At 40.9% G+C, this 20,923-nt stretch overlaps 2 protein-coding genes across 6 annotated transcripts; one reads left to right on the top strand and one right to left on the bottom strand.

The window, feature by feature from the left end:
• Positions 1 to 702: 702 nt before the first annotated feature.
• On the bottom strand, positions 703 to 9,694 carry LOC147254378 (coatomer subunit delta). The gene is made up of 10 exons (XM_086215996.1): positions 9,504 to 9,694; positions 6,182 to 6,445; positions 5,494 to 5,673; positions 4,470 to 4,675; positions 4,191 to 4,352; positions 3,461 to 3,626; positions 2,602 to 2,749; positions 2,273 to 2,381; positions 1,625 to 1,829; positions 703 to 1,154 (listed from the first exon to the last, which is right to left on the bottom strand). The coding sequence occupies exons 1-10, from the start codon at positions 9,504 to 9,506 to the stop codon at positions 1,065 to 1,067; spliced, it is 1,533 nt and encodes a 510-aa protein (XP_086072122.1). The 5' UTR covers positions 9,507 to 9,694; the 3' UTR covers positions 703 to 1,064.
• A 2,111-nt stretch (positions 9,695 to 11,805) lies between these two features.
• On the top strand, positions 11,806 to 20,788 carry LOC147254377 (porphobilinogen deaminase-like). Of its 5 annotated transcripts, none has more exons than XM_086215128.1 (14): positions 11,806 to 11,970; positions 14,001 to 14,054; positions 14,201 to 14,273; positions 14,875 to 14,924; positions 15,135 to 15,190; positions 15,515 to 15,592; positions 17,003 to 17,080; positions 17,166 to 17,241; positions 17,343 to 17,456; positions 17,541 to 17,579; positions 17,663 to 17,782; positions 17,878 to 17,931; positions 18,604 to 18,696; positions 19,410 to 20,788. In XM_086215128.1, exons 1-14 carry the CDS (start codon positions 11,947 to 11,949, stop codon positions 19,581 to 19,583), a joined length of 1,083 nt encoding a protein of 360 aa, XP_086071254.1. In that variant the 5' UTR covers positions 11,806 to 11,946; the 3' UTR covers positions 19,584 to 20,788. The 5 variants fall into 5 exon arrangements, with proteins under 5 accessions (XP_086071254.1, XP_086071252.1, XP_086071255.1 ...); XM_086215126.1 differs by having other exon boundaries at positions 17,878 to 17,940; XM_086215129.1 differs by lacking the exon at positions 11,806 to 11,970 and adding an exon at positions 12,169 to 12,295 and having other exon boundaries at positions 17,878 to 17,940.
• The last annotated feature ends 135 nt before the right edge of the window (positions 20,789 to 20,923 follow it).

Here is a 20,923-nt window from a genome sequence, read left to right as displayed (position 1 = left end):
CCACACCCATCTGAGATCTAAAATGTCTTGTGGGATGTTCCATTAGGAGCTTGGATGTTGTTTCTGGGCCATATTCAGGAACACGGTATCTGATCATGGCGTGTCTTTTTGACAAAGCGGTTGCAAGGCTCTTACAGTTGCAACAGTCGAGATTTATTTACCAGCAAGTTTGTCTTGCAGATGAGAATTTTACTTACAACATCCTGCATTGCAAACCTGCAATTAGTGGTGAACAATGAAAAAAATATACAGCAAAACAGTAAAAAAAAAAAAAAAAAAAGTAAAAATAATAAGGACACATAGCAATATTGTTGCAGATGATAGCTGCAGGTAGTACAGACAATATAGTGAGCATTTGCTTTTCAGCCAAGGACCAATGTGTTACTCCTCTACAAGTGTCCTCACGAGAAAGAACGAAAAAAATAAACATCAATCACCTGAAGTGAGATATCAATCGAGCAGATCACAGCGATTAAAAGTGACTGAGACGAGAACAGTTCAGCAGTTACTATGGAGGAGAAAACAAATCAGAAAGCAAGAACCCCATTCATCTTTGTCAAACCACTGCAAAGCAACGCTGAGGGTAAAGAGGATGCACAACTCCCAGGGACGCAAACCAACCAGCGCACACTCTAGTGATACCCAATGTCACGGCCTCAGTTGCCCCCCCCAATCAATGAGACGGACGCTGGCCCCATCCTGCACCCCCCCCCCCCACAGTCATCCTCTACTTCATCTTGAGTCCTCCGTGCAGTTCTGCTTGGCCAACACGACAGCATCAGTGTGGTTTTGAAACTTCAATTAACTCTATATATAGATGATCCTCTCTTTCTCTCATACAAACATATAAATACACCGCTGCTGCTGCTCTGCTCTGCTCCACCACCAGGAGCCGCTTCGCCAGAGGGCTGACGTAGTCCTGTCAATGTACACAGTCTCTGAAAGAGTATACAGGGTGGGCAGGCAAGAAATCTTCAATCTTTCTCTGTAGCGTAGATTTGGACTATTTTTTTCTTGGTGATTTTTTTCTTTTTTTAAATTTTCTGGTTATCTTTGAGTATTTTTTACAGGATTTCATATTTGTCGACAACAAAGGAGGTCTCTGAAGAGAATCTAACGGAGTTGTCGCTGTCTACGTGGGTCACTTTGGCAACCTGAGGAGAAAGGGAAGGGATTATAAGGTTTAAGATGAACCACACACACACAATATACACATATATTGTTATTATATATTGGACACATCAGTCATTAGATGATTGACAGTTTCTCAGGTTAACACCGACTCACAAACACTTTGAGCAACATCTAAACAGAAATTGTTTGAAAACAAACATTTTGGGCAGTTTTGTTGTTCTTAGCTGCCAGTGGCCATTAGCCTCATGCTAAATATTTGGCTGGATGTTTCTTCAATCTGGACTCAAAGAAGTGATGCAGGAGGGGAAAATCCTAATTTTGACTACAAGGTACCTACTAGTGAGTGTTTGGGTGAACAATCGCTTTAAATGTGGGAAAATTATGATAGCTTGTTTAACACAGAGACACATATACATATAATGAGCAGTTCATCTGCAAGTGAACTTTCAATCAGAATCATGACAAGTGACTCATCCATCCACCAGCCTACCTGGATGTCGCAGTAGTTGCGTTTGGACACAAAGGACAGACTGATGGGGAAGAAATCGTTTGGCTGCCCGCTGATGCTGAACTCCAGGCTGCCAGTCTTGTTGTTGGCATCGATGACTGGTAGGCACCACTCCAGAACATTTCGCCGGCTGTCATGTTTGTACTCGCCATCCAGATCCCCAATCACAGGAGCCCCCACACCCGACCTGTACAGGAACAGGCCAACCATCACAACACAGCAATTTAAATCAGCAGGAATCTGGTTAGACTGCTTCTGACTTCAAAGTCAGCAGGAGTTCATGAAAGAGTGATATGTATTGGTGGCTTCTATAAAGCTTCATGGCTGACAGGTTCAATTAGAGGTGTGGAAAGATGTTTGGGATCAAATTACAACATGAACTGTCTAATGTTAAACATTACAGGTGGCAATAACACAGAATTTTATCTCAAGTAACACCCACACTGTCACCCAAGCACATGTCTTCATTTAACGGCTGCATTCTGAGACTTGCAGCATCTGATCTTCATGAGCAGGCTTTTGTTCTATTCAAGGCATCCTCGATGCCCCTGTTATATATCAACTTGTATACAACTTGTCACTGATAACAGGCAAACAGCCCCAGACTAATACGTGCGTGGATCTACTCACGGTACGGGGATGCTGATGACCACATCGTTCAGCTCCAGGTTCTCCTCCTGCAGCTCATACTCAATGTTGACATCACAGCCAGTACCGCTCTCTGAAGGCCAGCAGTTTACTGCAGGACACATGAGACAGAGAAGCCAGGAAAGTGACACAGCAGCAGGATACCCACCTACTACTGCTCTACAACAGAATCAAAGGTCAATAAAATAGAGCTTGCACTGGAGTCAGCTGGTCTAGCCTTTTTGGGGAAGCACTGATCTCCGATCACCTAATGGAATGGATAAACAAATGTCCCCTGATTAGGAATCTTGCCTGCGTCTGGTTGAACTTACTGGTTAAAGGTATGAGGGACTCGTCTGTGGTCTGTAGTCTCCATTTCAGCACACCAACATCATTGTTGAGAGGGAAGGACTTCTCTGGGTTCTTGAGGCCGATCACCGAGTCAGCCGTGAACAACTTCTTGTCCACATTGGGGTGTGTCTAAGCAAAGACAAATATGTGTAATGTTCAATGAAGGTTCTATGGATGTATCTAGAAGTATAGTTTTTTAAAAAACAGTGTGGCTGCTGCTAGAACAAATTACCCTGAGAGTCCTTATCATGAGTCATTCACCAAATGAGCTTTTGAGTTCAACAGAAACATGGAACCCTTCTCTCATTACCTTCCCCATGGAGGTTATGTTTTCACCCATATCGGTCCATCGCTTAGCAGCATGTCACAAAAACTACTGAAACAATCTGCACGACATTTGCAGGAGGGTAGAAACATGGGCCAACACGGACACCTTGTTAATGAAAGGCAAAATGCAAGTTTTGGGTGAAGCATCACTTTAAAATTTGGTGCCAGATCCAAAACATTAGTCATATACAGTTGTTTTTCACTTTCTCTTCCACCAAATCATTAAGACCAACTAAGAGAGACAAGTGATTCAGCTTTTACATATGTCCTCACAGCCATAAATTTCGCAAATAATTTTTGGCCAGAACAAATGTGTCTGTTTATACGACACAAATTCCCGAGCGGAGGGACACATTTGGCTCCGCAACCTCCTCTTTTGCAGTAATTGGTGTTTTTATTGTGCTTTTAATCTACGTGCATGAAAGAATTATTATAAGCCCCACTTCCAAAATGATTCCAAGCAACTAATATGTAGACACAGAAAATAAGCTTCAGGAGATGCAGTGGACCTACTTGCAGCTGCAGTCCTTTGTTGTCATTGTTGATAATAATGAGGCGGATGCGTCCGTTCTTTTCGTCTGTGACTCGGAGCGTCACCATGCCCAGCACCTCCATGTTCTGCAAGCCGCCATCGCGACCACAAGTCAGCAAAATCTTCTCCTCCACACGCAGATGTACACTGGAGAAGGAACACAGCACAGGCATCAGGAAACCAGCAGAACTCAGCTGGGCTTCAACAAGCGTGAGAGGCCCGATTCAGTGGAGCAATTAAATATACTTTGCTCTACTTTAATTGTAAGTAACCAGCCACTGTCTTTCACATTATTACTTCAAAGAATGATTTCATTCTGAGGAATTCATGAAATGTGTGAATGCTCTTTGGTTGTATTGTTTCACTTTAAATTAGACTGAACAGACATGAATCAAAATTAGATCCAGCATTCATCGTATCCACCAGTGTCTTGAGAATTGCTTTGGAATTCAACAAAATGCTGTGGCTCGTCTCGTCACAGACTTGAACAAGTGCGCTTGTTCACAATCAGACAAACTTGTTGGTACGTTATGATTTCCATCAGCCCAGTGAAGTCAGGTCTGGAGAGCATCGAGGCAGTATCTCAGTTGGCTACACGCCTCTTTTCTTAACTTTAATTTTAAATAAAGAAGTGAATTTTTGAAACCTCATCAGACATCAATTATGCCTTTGGAGGGGATAATTACAATCCCATTGGCCATAAGTATGTACCTTTCCACGTTCACTGGTGGCGGCAGAGCTTTAGACACATCTGAGCCCCTCTTTCCTGTGGTAGGCATGATGGTTTCACCCTCAGACTTGAGCTTGTCAACAAAGTTGTCCACCTCTTTCCCTTTAGCCCCCAGTTTCAGCGCCTTACTTGGTCCGCTTGGTCTAAAGAGAAGAAAAAAAAAGACATGTGTCATCAGTGGTCCCCAGTTACCAACAACAGCCTACTGATCTACAATGATGAAGCATAAAGGTGAGTGTGTGGGTGTCTTGGAGTTGTACCTGACTGGAGCAGGTGTGATCTTAGGCTTCTCAGGCTCTACGATGGTGTCTGTAATGATGGACCCTGAGGACACGCTCGTCATACCAGCACTGCCGAAACCGCCAAAACCTGGCACCTTTTTCCCGGAGCGCTCAGCATCCCTTCTGGCCTGCTGCAGCTCCTTGGCCTTCCTCCTCATCTCTGCCTTAGCCTCTCTTTCCTGGGTCTGTGGAAGAACAGAATAATTTTCATGAAAGCCGACGATAGACTTGGAAAATTCTATTGTATTTAGTCGGGTTTTATTTGTTGCACACTGAAACAGTACACCCACTAAATTATGAATATTCAGTGTACAACCCATTTCTGCACATCTGGGAACAGAAAAACCGTGGCATGTTTAGCTTCAGCTTCTTCATCTACCATGTGAGACGAGGAGTTACAATGAATGTCCTCCATTGTTGGGAGCAAGAGCTGCATGTAAATAACGTTTAAATGCATCTGCACTTTACTTCCAGTAAAGATATTTCTCTCGATTGACTGCTCACACGCTTTCATGTACATGAGCGTATCCGGACTGTCTCTCCTCTTCTGCCTATTTTATTAATCATCTTTGTGAGGGTTTTGGGTGGGAGACCACAGGACTACACAGCACAACCTGACTGTCTTCAAAGTACTTCGCACAGGCCTACTGATTATCTGTCTCGTACCTGGGTACAAGACAATTCCCGGTGTATATAAAATTTAAATTTGACAAGACACTGACAATACTTCTGTCCTGTAACTTGGGGTAGGATTTTGAATTCAAGACTTTTGCTTATAACAATTTTTTAAAAACACTTTTCATGTGATACTTTTGCTATACTTGTTAAAAAAATCTTCCATATCAAGTCAATTTCTTCAGTTTCACAGGTCTGATAGCCCCCCCGTTCTGGTGTACTGTCAAACTTGTTTTGGTAAGATTGACTGAATATCTTCATTCGACAGTTATATCACTTTCATGTTCAATAACACTGTATATCTCAGATAGGAACTGTGTGATCTCACCTCTCTGACAGCACGGAACACCTTCTCCTCGTGGGAGTCCATCTCTGTGAAGGTGCGGATCTGAGCCAGATTGACATTCTCTCTGTAGCCAAGTGCCACAATCTCATCGAAGGCAAAGATCAGGTCAAAGCAGTGCTCTGATATTTCACTCTCCTCCAGCACACGACAGTATTCAGGGATCTGGACAGAGACCAAGAAGACATTAATCTCATTCTGACAAAGAATAGTCATCATTTTAACACTCGGAAAAACAAAAAAACTTTAACATGACACTCATAACAATGCATCTGATCCTGGATAAGAACACAACACCTCCAAATTCTCGAGTGGGATTATTTAAGCGTTTGTAATTGTAAATGTGGTAATATCATATACTGGATATATCATATCTCAATACTAAATATAGATCATAACAATTATGTCTGTTTCACTACCATCACAAAGGCATTTTACTGAGTCAGGGCAAAATCAAACAGAGTATGTAAAGGAGGCTTTTACTGGCTCAAATTAGGTGTCAATCAAAAGGTCAGCAACCTGATAGTTCATTTGAAACATGCGACAGCCCTCCGTGTGTCTAGTCATGGCTGTAAGTAATACTGAGCTTCATTTACAGTGTCTCTCTGGGATAAGTATAGGCAGCCACATGGTTCGCCACAGCAACTATCATGAACTGCATTAGAAAGCTTACCACACGAGAGAAAAGTCTGAGTGTCTCTAGGTCCTCCAGGATGTTGCTGTTCTTGGTGGTGATAAGCACCATGTAGAGTTTCTCCAGTGGCTGGTACACGTAGCGAACGCTGTCCGTCTCAACAAAGGTGTGTTGCTTACCCGTGTTCATCAGTTTTGGGAATGCAGCAAGGAGACCTTCAATTCGTGTTCGGGTCATTTCTACAAACTGCCGCGAAACAATGGCCTTGCCGGCCTTGGTGCACACCGCCGCTGCCAACAGCACCTGCAGAGGAGTTAGCATCAATGTTATTATCAAAAAAAATGAATACATAAATTCACATGAGAATTGAGATCCTTTTCAATTCACAAAAAAAGTCCTATTCTTAATGTGTTTTTCAGTATGATCAAACTGTGAATAGCATAAAAACTTGTTTTGTAGAGACTAAAATTGTAACGTAACAGCCAAAATCAGTTGTAAAATACTGGTAAAAATCCACCATGCATCCCTTTGACTTTACAATATTGCAATCAATTGACTCAACCTTTCATATAAAGAAACCCAAAACACTCCACAATCTTAAACCCGCTTTACTCAGATTTCAAGCAACTTCCTTTATGAACACTCAGCAGAATAGAGAAAACAGATGCTACCAAAAATCCTATCATAATCATTTTAATGATTTCTTTTATGACAACAAGAATTATTAGAAATTTTAATTCCCTCTTCTATCACAAAATTCACAATTGGATATTGGTTCAAACTCATGCAGCATAATGAGGCTTACCGTACAAAGCTCAAATGAAATTAAAGTTGCAAGAGATAACTTCTCGATAAATATTAAATTTGGCCTTTAGTTTATTAATTGGCCTTAGCAAGACCCCCAAAAATAAATTTTCATAACAAGAAACAGCATGAGTTCACCCTGTAAATGGATCATTTTAGAATTTCAGTATAGTGGCCAGTATGTAAGCAGGAAATCTTGTGTTGACAATGCGTTTTGCAATTTTATCAGGAAATCAAGACTTTGCCCAAGAAAAGGCATTACTTCTTTCGTCAGCACAAGTTTTCTTCCAGGTTTGCTGGGCAGAACTCTAAAATTCTACGGTATTAAACTCACAGGTCAAATGTTCCTTTAAATATAACAACTGGTTATCATAAACATCCGATTCATCCTTGGGAGAACAAGTTCTTCCATGTTTGGGAAATCCAATCCTCTCTTCAAACAGAGTTGTTTTAAACGCGCGCACAAACACGCACACACACACAGAAAATAACTTGGTGGACTTTCATGACTTTTTAGCACTGCTCACAGTTCCACCTGTGCTGACTTAATGCAAGGGGAACACATGAATATGGGACATTTTATCTATTTAATTGAGATGATGCAACTGAGATCAGCTGCATGAAATAATTGTGTTGGACAATAAAGTAAAGCAAGAGTGTATACCATGTTCTTTGAATATTAGGCATTTGTCTGGATCATTATAAATTCACAACAATAAAAAACAGACGTTTGTATATTTGGTCATGCAGAGTGATGCATTCATACTTACAGGTACAGTACAGGCATATTTACATTATTCTTTGGAGTCTATCATTCTCATGTCAACAAGAGTTTGTAGCAGTGAAGCAAATTGTATGCAGCACTTGCAGCTACGCTATACACACACACACACACACACACATATATATACATATACACACACACACATATATATATATATACACACACATATATATATATACACACACACACACATATATACACACACACATGTATATATATACATACACACACACATATATATATATACACACACACATATACACACACACATATACACACACACATATACACACACACATACACAGACACACATATACACACACACACATACACAGACACATAGATACACACATACACAGACACATAGATACACACATACATATAGACACACATACATATAGATACACACATACATATAGACATACACATACATACACACATATATACCCACACACATATATACCCACACACATATAAACATATACCCACACACATATATACATATACACACATATATACCCACACACATATATATATATACGTATACACATACACATATATATACACATATACACACATATATACCCACACACATATATATATACGTATACACATACACATATATATACACATATACACACATATATACCCACACACATATATATATGTACGTATACACACACATATATATACACACATATACATACATATATACACACACACATATATATACACATATACACACATATATACCCACACACATATATATATGTACGTATACACACACACATATATATACACATATACATACATATATACCCACACACATATATACCCACACACATATATACATATACCCACACATATATATACCCACACACATATGTACATATACCCACACACATATATACCCACACACATATATACATATACCCACACACATATATACATATACACACATATATACCCACACATATATATACGTATACACACATATATACATATACACACATATATATATATACGTATACACACACATATATACATATACACACATATATACCCACACATATATATACGTATACACACACATATATACATATACACACATATATACCCACACATATATATGTATACGTATACACACACATATATATACACATATACACATACATATATACACACACACACACACACACACACACACACAGGTTCCTGTAGATGAATAACACCCACGTTGACTATGAAAATATTTGCCTTGCAAGTTGGAAATGACATATTATCTGAATTAAATGTGTGTTCCTAACATTAAACATATAAGTCAAGATACATAAGTTGTCAGAATGTATTAATGGCCATCACAGCCGTACAATTACGATGCTATAAAGGCTTAGAAGATGTTCTGAATGTGTTTTAGTGAACGCTCTCCAATTTTGTCGAGGTGAAGACAACATGACAGCAGGTAAAGATAGCTAGGAAGCGGCTAGTGACAGTAGCTAGCTAGTTCACGTCGGCACCGTCTGCACACAAGTGTTGCTCATTCATCTGCATCTGACTTTGAAAGGTTAAATATCGACTCTTTCTCTCTACTTCGACAATTCAGTAAATCGTTCGTGCTGTCAGCCATGTAGAAAGCTCATATTTCACTCATTTTGCTCTTGGAGACCCTTGCTGACTGTTGCCTAGCTTTAGCTAGCTAGCTTAGCCAATGTTTTGAATTACAAGGCCCGATAAAAAACAGAACATTTTCTTGATTTCCCGTTAATCACTTACCATTTTCGTCTCTCTCTCTCACTCTCTATGGGGCGACGGTGTTCAGGCTCTCGTGTTTCTTGCTTCGGTGATTTCTAGTAACTCCGAACTAGCAAGGTACGATGGTGGAGCTGACTTCAAGATGTGTGATTGTTAGCTAGCTCGCGTCAATATGGCAGCAGGACAGAGCCACGTCTCCACCGGAAGAGCAGCGCCAGATCAGCCCAGCTTGGAACCGGTGACGTGTTGCATGTAAAAAAAGTTCCTCACGCCACTCTCGCGTCCTCCTGTTCGACATCCAAGCCCCACGTACCTGCTTTTCGAGAATATTTCATGTGTTGATGGCTGCTATTAAAGTGAGGTCACTGTAGATAAACTTTAATCTGCAAGAAAATATAAACCACTTCACAAGAAGTTTAACAGAATTGGGCAGAGTACAGCAAATCTGTACTCTCTTAAAAGTATAAGTACTCTCCAAAAACGGAACTACGGATAGTGAAAATAGCTACATGAGAACCCTGTTCAAATCAAAGTAAAATAAATTTCTCACAGTGAAAAGTATTGAATGTGCAAGCCTGGCCCCTGCAGCTCTTTCACCCAAACTAGAAGGTAAACATTGAAAAGTATGGTTCCATCCTATTGTTTTACACAACATTATCCAACAATAGAAGATGACGATACCCCCATGTTTACATGATGATAAACACTGGACAAAAAACACATGAGCTTAGAGTTTTTGCATATAGTCATAGTATCAAGAATATTACTCATGTCATTTATATTACAAACTTACTATCATATAATATTTTGGTGTCAGTCAAATTAAATTTAAGGCAGACCTTATAGCCTACATGAATATGTAAAATGAGTTAAATTAAAACTTAAAAAATGAAATATTTTTGAGAAAAAGAAATAAAATGTATCAAGACAAAACAAAATTCCTCTTGCTACTTTTGTGTGTCTCATTGACCATAAACTGCAAAGAGCAGGAGTCTATGAGATTGTGTCTGTTATATGACCTTGGTTTGCCCTTATCAAGAGCTGAGGGCTGAATATTTAACGTGTGTGTGATACCTCCACTGAGGAATCCACTAAAACAAAACCGCATGACAAGAATGGCTAATTATGTTTAACTAATAAATATCAAGACTTCTTCTTGGATTTTTGACCATATCTAGACCAGATATTCAGGTATGATCTGATCACAAGCGAGCAGGTGTGAACACACGGGACACACGGAGTCTCACGCAATTAAATCTCTCTTGGGTGAACATAAACGTGTCCCTTGAAGCATTGCCTCATCAGCTGATATCCTTGGTGAGAACATGTTAGGTAGTTACAGTCCAGTTATTAGGCCATCATTGAGTATAATATCACATGCACACACTTCCTGGTTGTAATAAAGGTTTTGGGGTTTTTGTTGTATCACAGTTTTATCTCACATGGCCTGTAAATGTCATATCTGGTCACAAAAACAAAGGGAAGAGCTAAGTTTGAATACATACACGCATTGTTTAGATTTGGGGTCATTTTCTGCCATGTTTAGCTCTTAAAACATTCAATATTTTTGTACTATATGCATATTAATGTGTATGTATGTGCATGCACTCAAAATAATCCCACAGTATATCTATTGCCAGAATTTACGGGGACGCAATGTTATTTTTGTCACCAAGTTAAGAGGGTGACCATTAAACCTGTCTATGTTCAAACAACCACACTGTCACCAGCCCCAGGGATGAGCATTAACACAATTGTCAAAAAACAAACCATGTATCATAAAATATAAATAAAATTGTTACAAAATTTAACAATAATCGTCCTGCAAAGAAATATATTGACTCATAACTTCTGTCTCACATGACATTCCATATTCCACAGTCCCTCTCACTTCTTGAAAACCCATAAATACACAACAAACCTTTATTTATGGAGCCAAGTACTGTTTATATCCAGTAACACAATGTTTTAGTATGTCAACAATGTAATGATTAATTGATGGATATTCTAGATATATTCATTTTGACCTGTAAGGCAATCAGAGAGTAAAAAAGTGAGAGGGCAAAATGACGAAAAAACATATTCAAACATACGCCAAATTAAAGAAATTAAATATCATAAATGAAAAAAATGAAATAATTATTGGGTTGTCTATCATCAGCATAAAACTGCATATTTCGAAACTTTTTTTTTTTTTGTCTTTCAACGTGTATGAGAGGCGTCGTTCAGTGGTGAAAAGCAAAGGGTTACAGTCACAACCGCACGAGGAAGCTTGCGGAGACGGAACAAGGAAATGACCTCTAGCCGCTCCAATGACATCACAGGTTCCGCGTTCATTCATGGAGGAGCTCGGCTTCATGAGCGCCTGCACTTCTCCAAGGATTTCGTGACTTAATGGACTCTTTATTAACCAGAACGTGTTCTTGATTAGCGGGAAGCGGACGGAGTGAACCGCACCGCCGCCATGTCGGAGGAGGCGAGCTCTTCGGTAGGTTAAAAGTACATTTCGATGCTTTACATCATGTATGAAGCGCTCAATCACGCTGGCTGTAGATTTTCGTCATTTCCGCATGCCGCATTCTTAGCTGTGCTGTGATTGGCTAGTATTTACGTCTGTCTTTGTACTCTGTCCTCTTATTGGGCACCTTTTAAAGAAGAGGCGCGGTCTGAAAAATGTTGACAGCGGCTCGTGACGAGCGGGTGAAGTGGTTGGTTTATGTGTAGCCCTTCTTCTTCGAGTATGATCTCCTCACACAACTGTCTAACCTGCATGAAGAATAAACCAGTTCCCCTGCTTTGCCAAAGCAACGGAGGTAACATTTTGTAAGCCTAAATGTTCGCATAATATCTCGTCTTGAAACACCTAACTTTACAGGTTAGGGTGCGTTGACATTCGGGTAAGAAAGCAAGCGCAGCTGTCCGAGGATGAAGCTAATTTTCCATTCATCAATATCAGTGTTACTAAACGCAGTAGAGGTACATCTACACATCTTGGGCCCCCACTGAACACGTGGCATTGGCTCCCCAATCAACATTTTTTTCGTATGAGGACCCCTGTCAGGTGTGGTGTCAAAAGGTTCATCATACTCCATTTTCGAGGTCATTTATAAAACTTATTTGTTCCCTCTCTTATTTAACCAGATGTACCCCACTGAGATAAATAACCTCTTTTTCAAGAGCTTCCATTAAAGAGAGTCAGCAGAAAAACACTGTCTTGGACTGACAGGGGAAAAAAAAAAATTAACAGCCATTGAAATTTGTAATAAAAAGAACTTTCCATGAGTCAAAAAGATACCTTTTTAGAGGTCAGTTGGACAACCTGGCAAAAAAGATAAACCTCAACGCCCTTTGGAATCTGCTTCTTCATTTTCTGACCTAGATTTAAAGTATTTAACAAGATAAGTTCCCTGGGTTTCAATTCATTCTGCATCAATTCGCATGCTAAAGAAGCGTACCCAATTGCCCTTTTCCCCCCCACCTCCTGTCATGGCTTTTTGTGACAGAGGGCATTAAGATGTCTTGAGAGCACATTATATTTTGTCTATCACTTTTCTGCATGATAACATGTACAGGGTCGGAGCAAAGATGTTGTCGTATAATGTATAACCCGACATTTAGCAAAGAAGCCTCAAAGTGGTAGTTTTAACAACTAGAACTTGTATTTCTTTTTAACTGTCAAGTGAGATCTGCACGAATGAAATTAGCTGCGTCCCCATTGACTGGTTTGGAGTGAAGAAACACGGCTGTCCAAATTCTTTGAGAAAATGGTGGCATAGGTAGTGTCACAAATAGTAGAAGAAGAATAGGTCGTCTTCTTCGAGTAGAAAAGGGAGTTTGAGAATTGTTGTCATTCCCATTTTTTTAGCTTAAGGTTTATGCTGAAACGAGCCACCAGTGACTGTTCTATCCAGTACCTTATGGTTCTGTTTTTTTTTTTTTTAAAAATCCGGCTCAGTTTATAAACACTTAAATATAGAAATAACAGCGTTCTGCATATTTCCATTCATTCATGACACAATTCGTGTGTAATCTATCTTTCAGTTTTGATCGTTGACCACTTACAAATAAAGAGTTTCTGAGGAGAAAGACACTGTGTGTGTGAAATCCTCTATGACCACACCTCATACAATCGAGCCTCCTCAGCGGCCTCTCCCTGCCTTTTTATAACGGACTCAATGGACTGGCACTTATCTTGAGGAGCCAGAGATATCTTGGGGTGGAGGGTCCGAAGAAGGAGGGGTTGTCCGGTTAAAAAAGACTACTGTTCAGAATCTTGAGGCTATATGACCTCAGCTCAGGTCCTTACTAAGACACGGCAGACGGACACAATAGGCTCTACAGTGCAGCAATGATGGAGGACAGACCTTACAAGTACATGAGGGTGAGGCCAGCACAGAATACACTTCTAGCCTGGTAGCAGGAAATGGCTTCATCAGTAAGAATATCTGGTGGATGTTCAACCAAAAATGGGACTTGAGAGTGTTTTTGGCTGATGTCTTTTTATTTTTGTCGTTGCAGGATGGGAACGGTAAGGTTAGTCGGGTCTTTCGGATTGGAACCCGCAAAAGTCAGGTATGGTACTATTCTATGGTAATTTTTGAAACCATTAGGCAATTCTGGGGCTTCTGCTTTAGCTCTTCTTGTACAGATAACCTCATCCTGTCCGTTTTTATTTCCTCTAATCTCAACTCAAATACTGCTGCTCTCTTGTGTCCCAGCTGGCTCGCATTCAGACTGACAGCGTGGCAGATAAACTGAAGGAACTGTACCCTGACATCCACCTGGAGATAGGTGAGCAGCTTTCTTTTGCACCTCTAACTTAATTGCCGGGAAATGGTACAGCACACATTTATCCTGCATAAAATTATCCAAATTAAGATAACAAATTTTGTTATTATCACAAAAATTCTTTCTTTTCCAAATCTCAGTCCTACTTTACCCTGCAATAGGCTCTTTTTGACATGTATCTCATCGTGTCACTATGTTCTGTTTTTGAGTCAGTACCTTCATTGTCGCTGGCAGTGTTTACATGGACAGAAGTATTCCCATATGAACCTGATTCAGACAGAACTCTGAAGAAGATGCTGTCATGCAACGAGCAGGACCTTAACCTGGAGCCGGAGTCGGCAATAATCACATTAGGATGTGGATTATTCCAATCTTTGTCGCAGCATTCAAGTGTGTTTTAGATGTGTTGACACCCTAATCACAAACACGCACGCACACACACACACACACGTGAAAACCGATCTGTGCATCCCTAAAGTAATACCTGTGTTTGAGGCTGCTGGCTGCTGCAGGTTATCCCCTCAATATCCTTTTTGTCTTCATGAAGAGGACCTGGTCGTGTTTGCTAGTAATCAAGTTACTTTCTCTCTCTGTTTTCTTTCAGTTGCCATGTCAACAATTGGAGACAAAATCCTTGACACAGCTTTATCAAAGGTGAGACTCCTTATTAAGGTGGTGAATGAAAGTGTCTTTTAGACTAAATGCAAGGAGACAATGAATGAGTCATTTTGTGTGAATGTTTCCTCGTCCTGTGCTTCTGACATTAAGTTTTAGTGTTTGACGAAAGGCATTTCTTGCCTGGAAGCAAGATTAACAATGTTGACACACATATGACACATAACTTTTATAACTTCTTTTCCGCAGATTGGAGAGAAAAGTTTGTTTACCAAAGAGCTGGAGAATGCTCTGGAGAGGAATGAGTAAGTTATCTGGTTACTTAGGTAAATGGATCCATATGTACAGTAGCTGCCAGTTACATATATGTCACCGTGTTGCTCAACAAGTAGATATTTAAGGGCTGACTTAAAGCTATTTGTTATGTCAGCCATCTAAACTGAAGCCTGTAGACCCAAAGAGAGGTCTGGTGGCTCTTTGATTCCTGCTGCAGCCTCAGATGTCAGCAGGTGTCTCGGTTCTGTCTCTCTTCAAAGCTGTTAAATCTCTGAATGGCTGGATTGTAACTTGAGGAATAATAGAGGATGTGTCCGTGTGTGTGTGTCCGTGTGTCCGTGTGTCCCCAACAGGGTTGATCTGGTTGTCCATTCACTGAAGGACCTTCCCACTACGCTACCTCCAGGATTCACCATCGCGGCTGTGCTTAAGTGAGTGTTTGGACACATGTTAGCCAGGAAGGAACCACAGGAAGTCCTAGCTTATCAATAATAATAATAATGATAATAATATTAGTATCGTGGGCAGCATGGTGGTGCAGTGGTTAGTGCTGTCGCCTCACAGCAAGAAGGTTCTGCGTTCGAGTCCCGGCTCCAGCACAGGATCTTTCTGTGTGGAGTCTGCTTGTTCTCCCTGTTCCTGTGTGGGTTCTCTCTGGTACTCCAGCTTCCTCCCACAGTCCAAAGACATCAAGAGGGGACGAGGCTGATTGATACTCTAAATTGACCGTAGGTGGAGTCTATCCCAGCCGCTTGTGGGTAGGAGGCAGGGTTCACCCTGGATGAGTCGCCAGTCCATCACCGGGCCAACATATATAGACAGACAACCATTCACACTCACAATTTAGAGTATCAATTAGCCTAGTCTCTATTTTCTGTGGGAGGAAGCCGAAGTACCTCGAGAGAACCCACACAGGAACAGGGAGAACATGAAGACTCCACACAGAAAGATCCCTTGCCCGGGAGCCGGGACTTGAACCTGGAACCTTCTTGCTGTGAGGCAACAGCGCTGACCACTGCACCACCATGCTGCAAGGATAAAACAGTGAAACTGTTTTTCTATACACTTATCAGTTTCCTACTGAACTCCTATTTTAAAGATACCTTGTGGAGATTTTTTGTTCCTAGCAGTGGCGCTTTGGAAGGAACAGTGTGACGAGCTCAGTGCCCCCACGTGGACACGCAAGGACCTGTTGTAGTTTAAGCTCACAGGATGCTTATGGTTTCATGCTATTCCGCCTAACAGCAATTAAAGCAATACTTCACACCAAAAAAACTTATTTTGCCTTTTTAAAGTACTCATCTTCACTTCTTTGTAATTTTAGGGTAATGAAAGTTCCAGCTACATGTATTTAGTTAGCTAGCTCTGGATTAAGAACATACGACTAAATATAGAAGATGTAGATTTTACTGTATGATGTGCTTAAAAATTCGATAAGTTTCAAAAAATTTTGCGACTGTTTTGTCACTGTGGCTGTTTTAGTTGTCACTCACCTTTAGCTTCAAGCTAAATATTCATGACTTGCTCTTTCTTTATTCTTTATTAACAAACAACTCATGCAAATGCATTTTTTGGATGAACAATCACTTTACAAAGCAATAAAGCATCAAAATGACTGAAGACAATTGACAAGACTTAAAATCTGCTGTGCTGCAAACAAGCCTCCACACAGAGTGCTTTGGTATTTCTTAAGAATACCCCACATGGTGTCTTTAGTTCACAAACATTTTTACTTAAACTTCTTTTCCTTACTGGTCATTATGAGACAGAAGGAAAAGCGAGGTATGAGGGCGGAGTCCTCTGACCTTCTGTAACATTTTTATTCTTCCTGTTTCTTTCAGGAGAGAAAACCCCCATGATGCAGTGGTTCTGCATCCAAAACATGTAGGGAAATCTCTTGACACGCTGCCAGAAAACAGGTACTGTCCACACTGTGTGCATGTGTGCGTGGGTGTGTGGTCCATCGTATCCCATCTATTAATAACGAGACTTGTGTTTGTGCAGTGTTATCGGCACCAGTTCACTGCGCCGCGCTGCTCAACTGAAGAAGAGATTCTCACACCTCAAGTTTAAAGATATCGTATCCTTTTTCGCGGCGAAAGATCGTACATGAAACTGAGATGCCGATGAGTGATGTGTTAATGAGCAGAGGCTGAATATTTCCTGAGCTGTCGACTGCAGCGTGGGAACTTGAACACCCGGCTGAAGAAGCTCGATGAGAAAGAGGACTTTGCCGCCATCATACTTGCAGCAGCAGGCCTCAGGAGGATGGGCTGGGAGAACCGGATCAGCCAGGTATCACACTTTCTCTCATCAAGTCCTGTTTGGTCTGCAGGGTGACATTTCTCCTCTTGACAATCAGTCTCCCCCTGCATCTAGATTCTGGAGCCAGAGGACTGCATGTATGCTGTCGGACAGGTAGGCTCAGTTGAAAATAATCATGTGATCCTGTGTCTGTGTGTGTAGAGCCTCATCATCATTAAATGTGTGTGTGTTGTCAGGGGGCACTGGCAGTGGAAGTCCGAGCCAGAGACAATGATATCTTGGAGATGCTATCTGTCCTCCATGACCCTGACACTGTGCTGCGATGTATAGCTGAGAGAGCCTTCCTCAGACACCTGGTATGCACATAAACACACACACACACACACACCACACACACCAGGTTATCCCACGTAATAAAAGCATGGATGCTCACTTGAACTCTCGTGTGCAGGAGGGTGGGTGCAGCGTACCAGTAGCTGTGCACACCGAGGTGAAAGAGTCCCAGGTAAGAAGGGTAGGTAGAAGCACACAAACACACATTTTAGATGAGTGTATTACCTGTATGCCTCAACAGATCACCTATCAGAACAATCATCTTGCTGAGTTTCACACATTCACACTTAAATAAATGACAGTACTCTATCTGCAGGAAACTTTCTTCCAATCCAGTTGAACTTCATCTATTTTCTAATTATGAGCAATTGAGTTGTTATGTGGTCTTTTTCAAAGTGCATCTGTGCACTTTCAGACCCCGCGGTTTTTGAAGTCATTGCAAGTAGGGGCCATTATTTAAGACTGCTTTGTTCCCAGGTTGAAACCTACTGAAATTAGTCATGATTCTATCTATTTTAGGTGTCTCTAGTAAACAAAAACCTAAGCTTGAGCTGGGTTTTTCCTTTTCCTTTCACGCTTCAGAACAAAGCTGCAAGTTGGAAGTCTCTTCTCTGCTCCACTCTGTTGAGACAGAGTGAATTGAAGTAACTCCTCATATTCATGGCACACTTTATGTTTTTGCATTTCTCTCAACAATTGAATTGAGATGTGACAGCCATGTTTCCATCACTTCAGAGGCCAATGGCTCACAACCATTTCCTGGCTGTGTAGCCAGCAGATTGAGCCCTAGATACACGTTCGTCTTTCTCCATAACAGCTGGAGGTGTCATGTGGTGTTTTACAGCTCTACCTGACGGGGGCAGTGTACAGCCTGGATGGGTCAGACAGTCTGAAGGAAACCATGCAGACCAGCATTGCCCCCACTGCTGCTGACAAGGTAACAGCCGTATTGTCTATACTAGAAGTACCCCTGTACATTTTCCCTTGCAGGGCCAAAGCAGGAAGTTAATGCTGGGTTGCAGGCAAAAGGCAAATACATATTGTGGTGTTAAATGCATTTTTTCTGTCTACTACTGATTCTGCCTATCCTTTTTTTTTTCTGACATCACTCAGGACAAACTGAGGTCCTGGACAAAGAGTTTGTCTGCTGCTACCTGATCAAATTAGGGGAAAAAATGATCAAAGAATTGGAAGCCTTCCCATTAAAATCGTTTTTCCTCACGAAAGGCATAAAGTAATTTACACGTTGATCACACAAAGACCAGATGAGACATGTAGATTTTTTGTGTGTCTTGTCTGTCATATATGTAATTACTTCTTTAATACTGTTTTGCGATAATAGGCTAATTAATCTTGTTATTTCGAGATGATGACGTTTGTTAAGCTGCGATAAATTGGTAATTTATTTAGTAATCGGGACATAACTACTTGACATTCAGAATCAATAACTCATTGTCACAGGGAAAAATAGTTATCTTATTACTTTGAGAAAACAAGTTCATTATCCTGTGAGAACAAGATAAATCAAGCAGCTGTGACGATAGAGTCAAGACGTTATTAAATATACAGTGTCTCTTAGCATCAGTACCCAACCATATACTGACTATGATCGTGTGTGTGTGTGTGTGTGTGTGTGGGCGTGCACGACAGTGTGTGGAGGAAGTGGACGAGCGGGTACAGCGAGTGGGCGTCACAGCCAGCAAGATCTGCGGTGAATCCCAGAACGCAGCTGAGCGGTTGGGGATCGACCTGGCCAGCTTACTGCTGGGCAAAGGAGCCAAGGAGATCCTGACGGTGGCCCGGCAAAACAACGAGGCCAGTTAATCCTCGCCAGCTGACACGGAGGTCAGTCAGAGCCTTGAGCCAAGTAACATTTGAATTCCTCTTTTTTGTTTGTTTTTTTAAACGCTCCACTTTTGATATTGCTGGAGTCAAAATTGTTGAGGATATATTAAAAAACAAACAAACAGAAAAACGCTTGGAACAAAGACGTGCCACCCAGCTCAGTCGGTTCCGGCCTGATCCTCCATAAAAGAACCCTCACCGAACCGTCTGCTGAGCCACATAGAAAACACTGCAACACAAAGTGGCCTTCGTCATTTCTGACTGTAGTCAACGTGGTTATCTAACGAACAGCATATCCACAAGCAGCAATACTGGATTTCCTCTCCGTGGAGGGTCAACTTGTGAATGTACCAAAGAAGATTTGCTGGCGCGTTTGCGAGCAGGTGCGAGACTCATTTCGCTGGGAAAGTTGAGGAATGACAACCTGGTGCTGGACTGGAAAACACTCGGAGATGTTGTTGCATTTCAGTCGTCTGCCATGATTTTTATTTAAGCATGCACTGAGTCACTGGATAATATCAGTCCTGTTCACTCTTGACATTTATTAGAGCTCATAATGATAAGTTTACACCTGTTATTACCTCTTCACTGTTAGAACAAATTCCATAATTATGGGATCTGCATCTCACCAATGCTGTAAGATTGATCTTTTCTTAATCACAAAGTAGCATTTGTAAACGTGAGATATGGATGTGATGATGAGATACCAGATAGATACGTATGTACAGCTCAACCACAACTTCACATTTTAGCAGTTTATTCAAAAATTGATAAGTAAGTACATTCACTGGTGAATGAAGGTGTACTCCACACATTAAAAGTTGCCTAAAGTTGATCCGTTTCTGGATTGGTCAGATATTTTCTAGAGTTTTTATCGATGTGTCATCTCAAAAGTCGGCCTTACATTCACCATCTGTTCCTTCATTGATGCAGTCATACTACAACTGTACAGTCAAAGTGGTACCATATTGTATTTTCTTAATTATATCGTTCTTTCATTTTATTGTATTAATTTAAAGCGCCTGACGTAAGGCAGCGTAAGCCTTTTTCTTTTCAGCTTTAATTTCCATATTTCAGAAGAATTTGTATTAGATCGTTACATCAGTGATGATAAACTATTATTAGTCACAAGTATGTATTTGTCGCTGTTATTGTGATGCTTTGAATTAAACGCCAATAAAGCTGAGTGTTAAATATGTTTTTGTGTCCTGTGTTCCCAACGCTTTCCCGGGTAAGCCACGCCCACAAAACAGGAATTATAAAATCGGGCCACTTTCTTCCATCGCTCCATGGTCCAGTTCTGATGCTCACAGGGTCAT

This window comes from Aulostomus chinensis, chromosome 10 (genome assembly GCF_037954235.1).
Source record: "Aulostomus chinensis isolate RoL2024-O1b breed Wild chromosome 10, RoL_Achi_v1.0, whole genome shotgun sequence".
NCBI classification, from domain to species: Eukaryota; Metazoa; Chordata; class Actinopteri; order Syngnathiformes; family Aulostomidae; genus Aulostomus; species Aulostomus chinensis.
The sequence above is the reverse complement of the archived record's forward strand: the minus strand, read 5'-3'. Positions and strand labels throughout refer to the sequence as shown.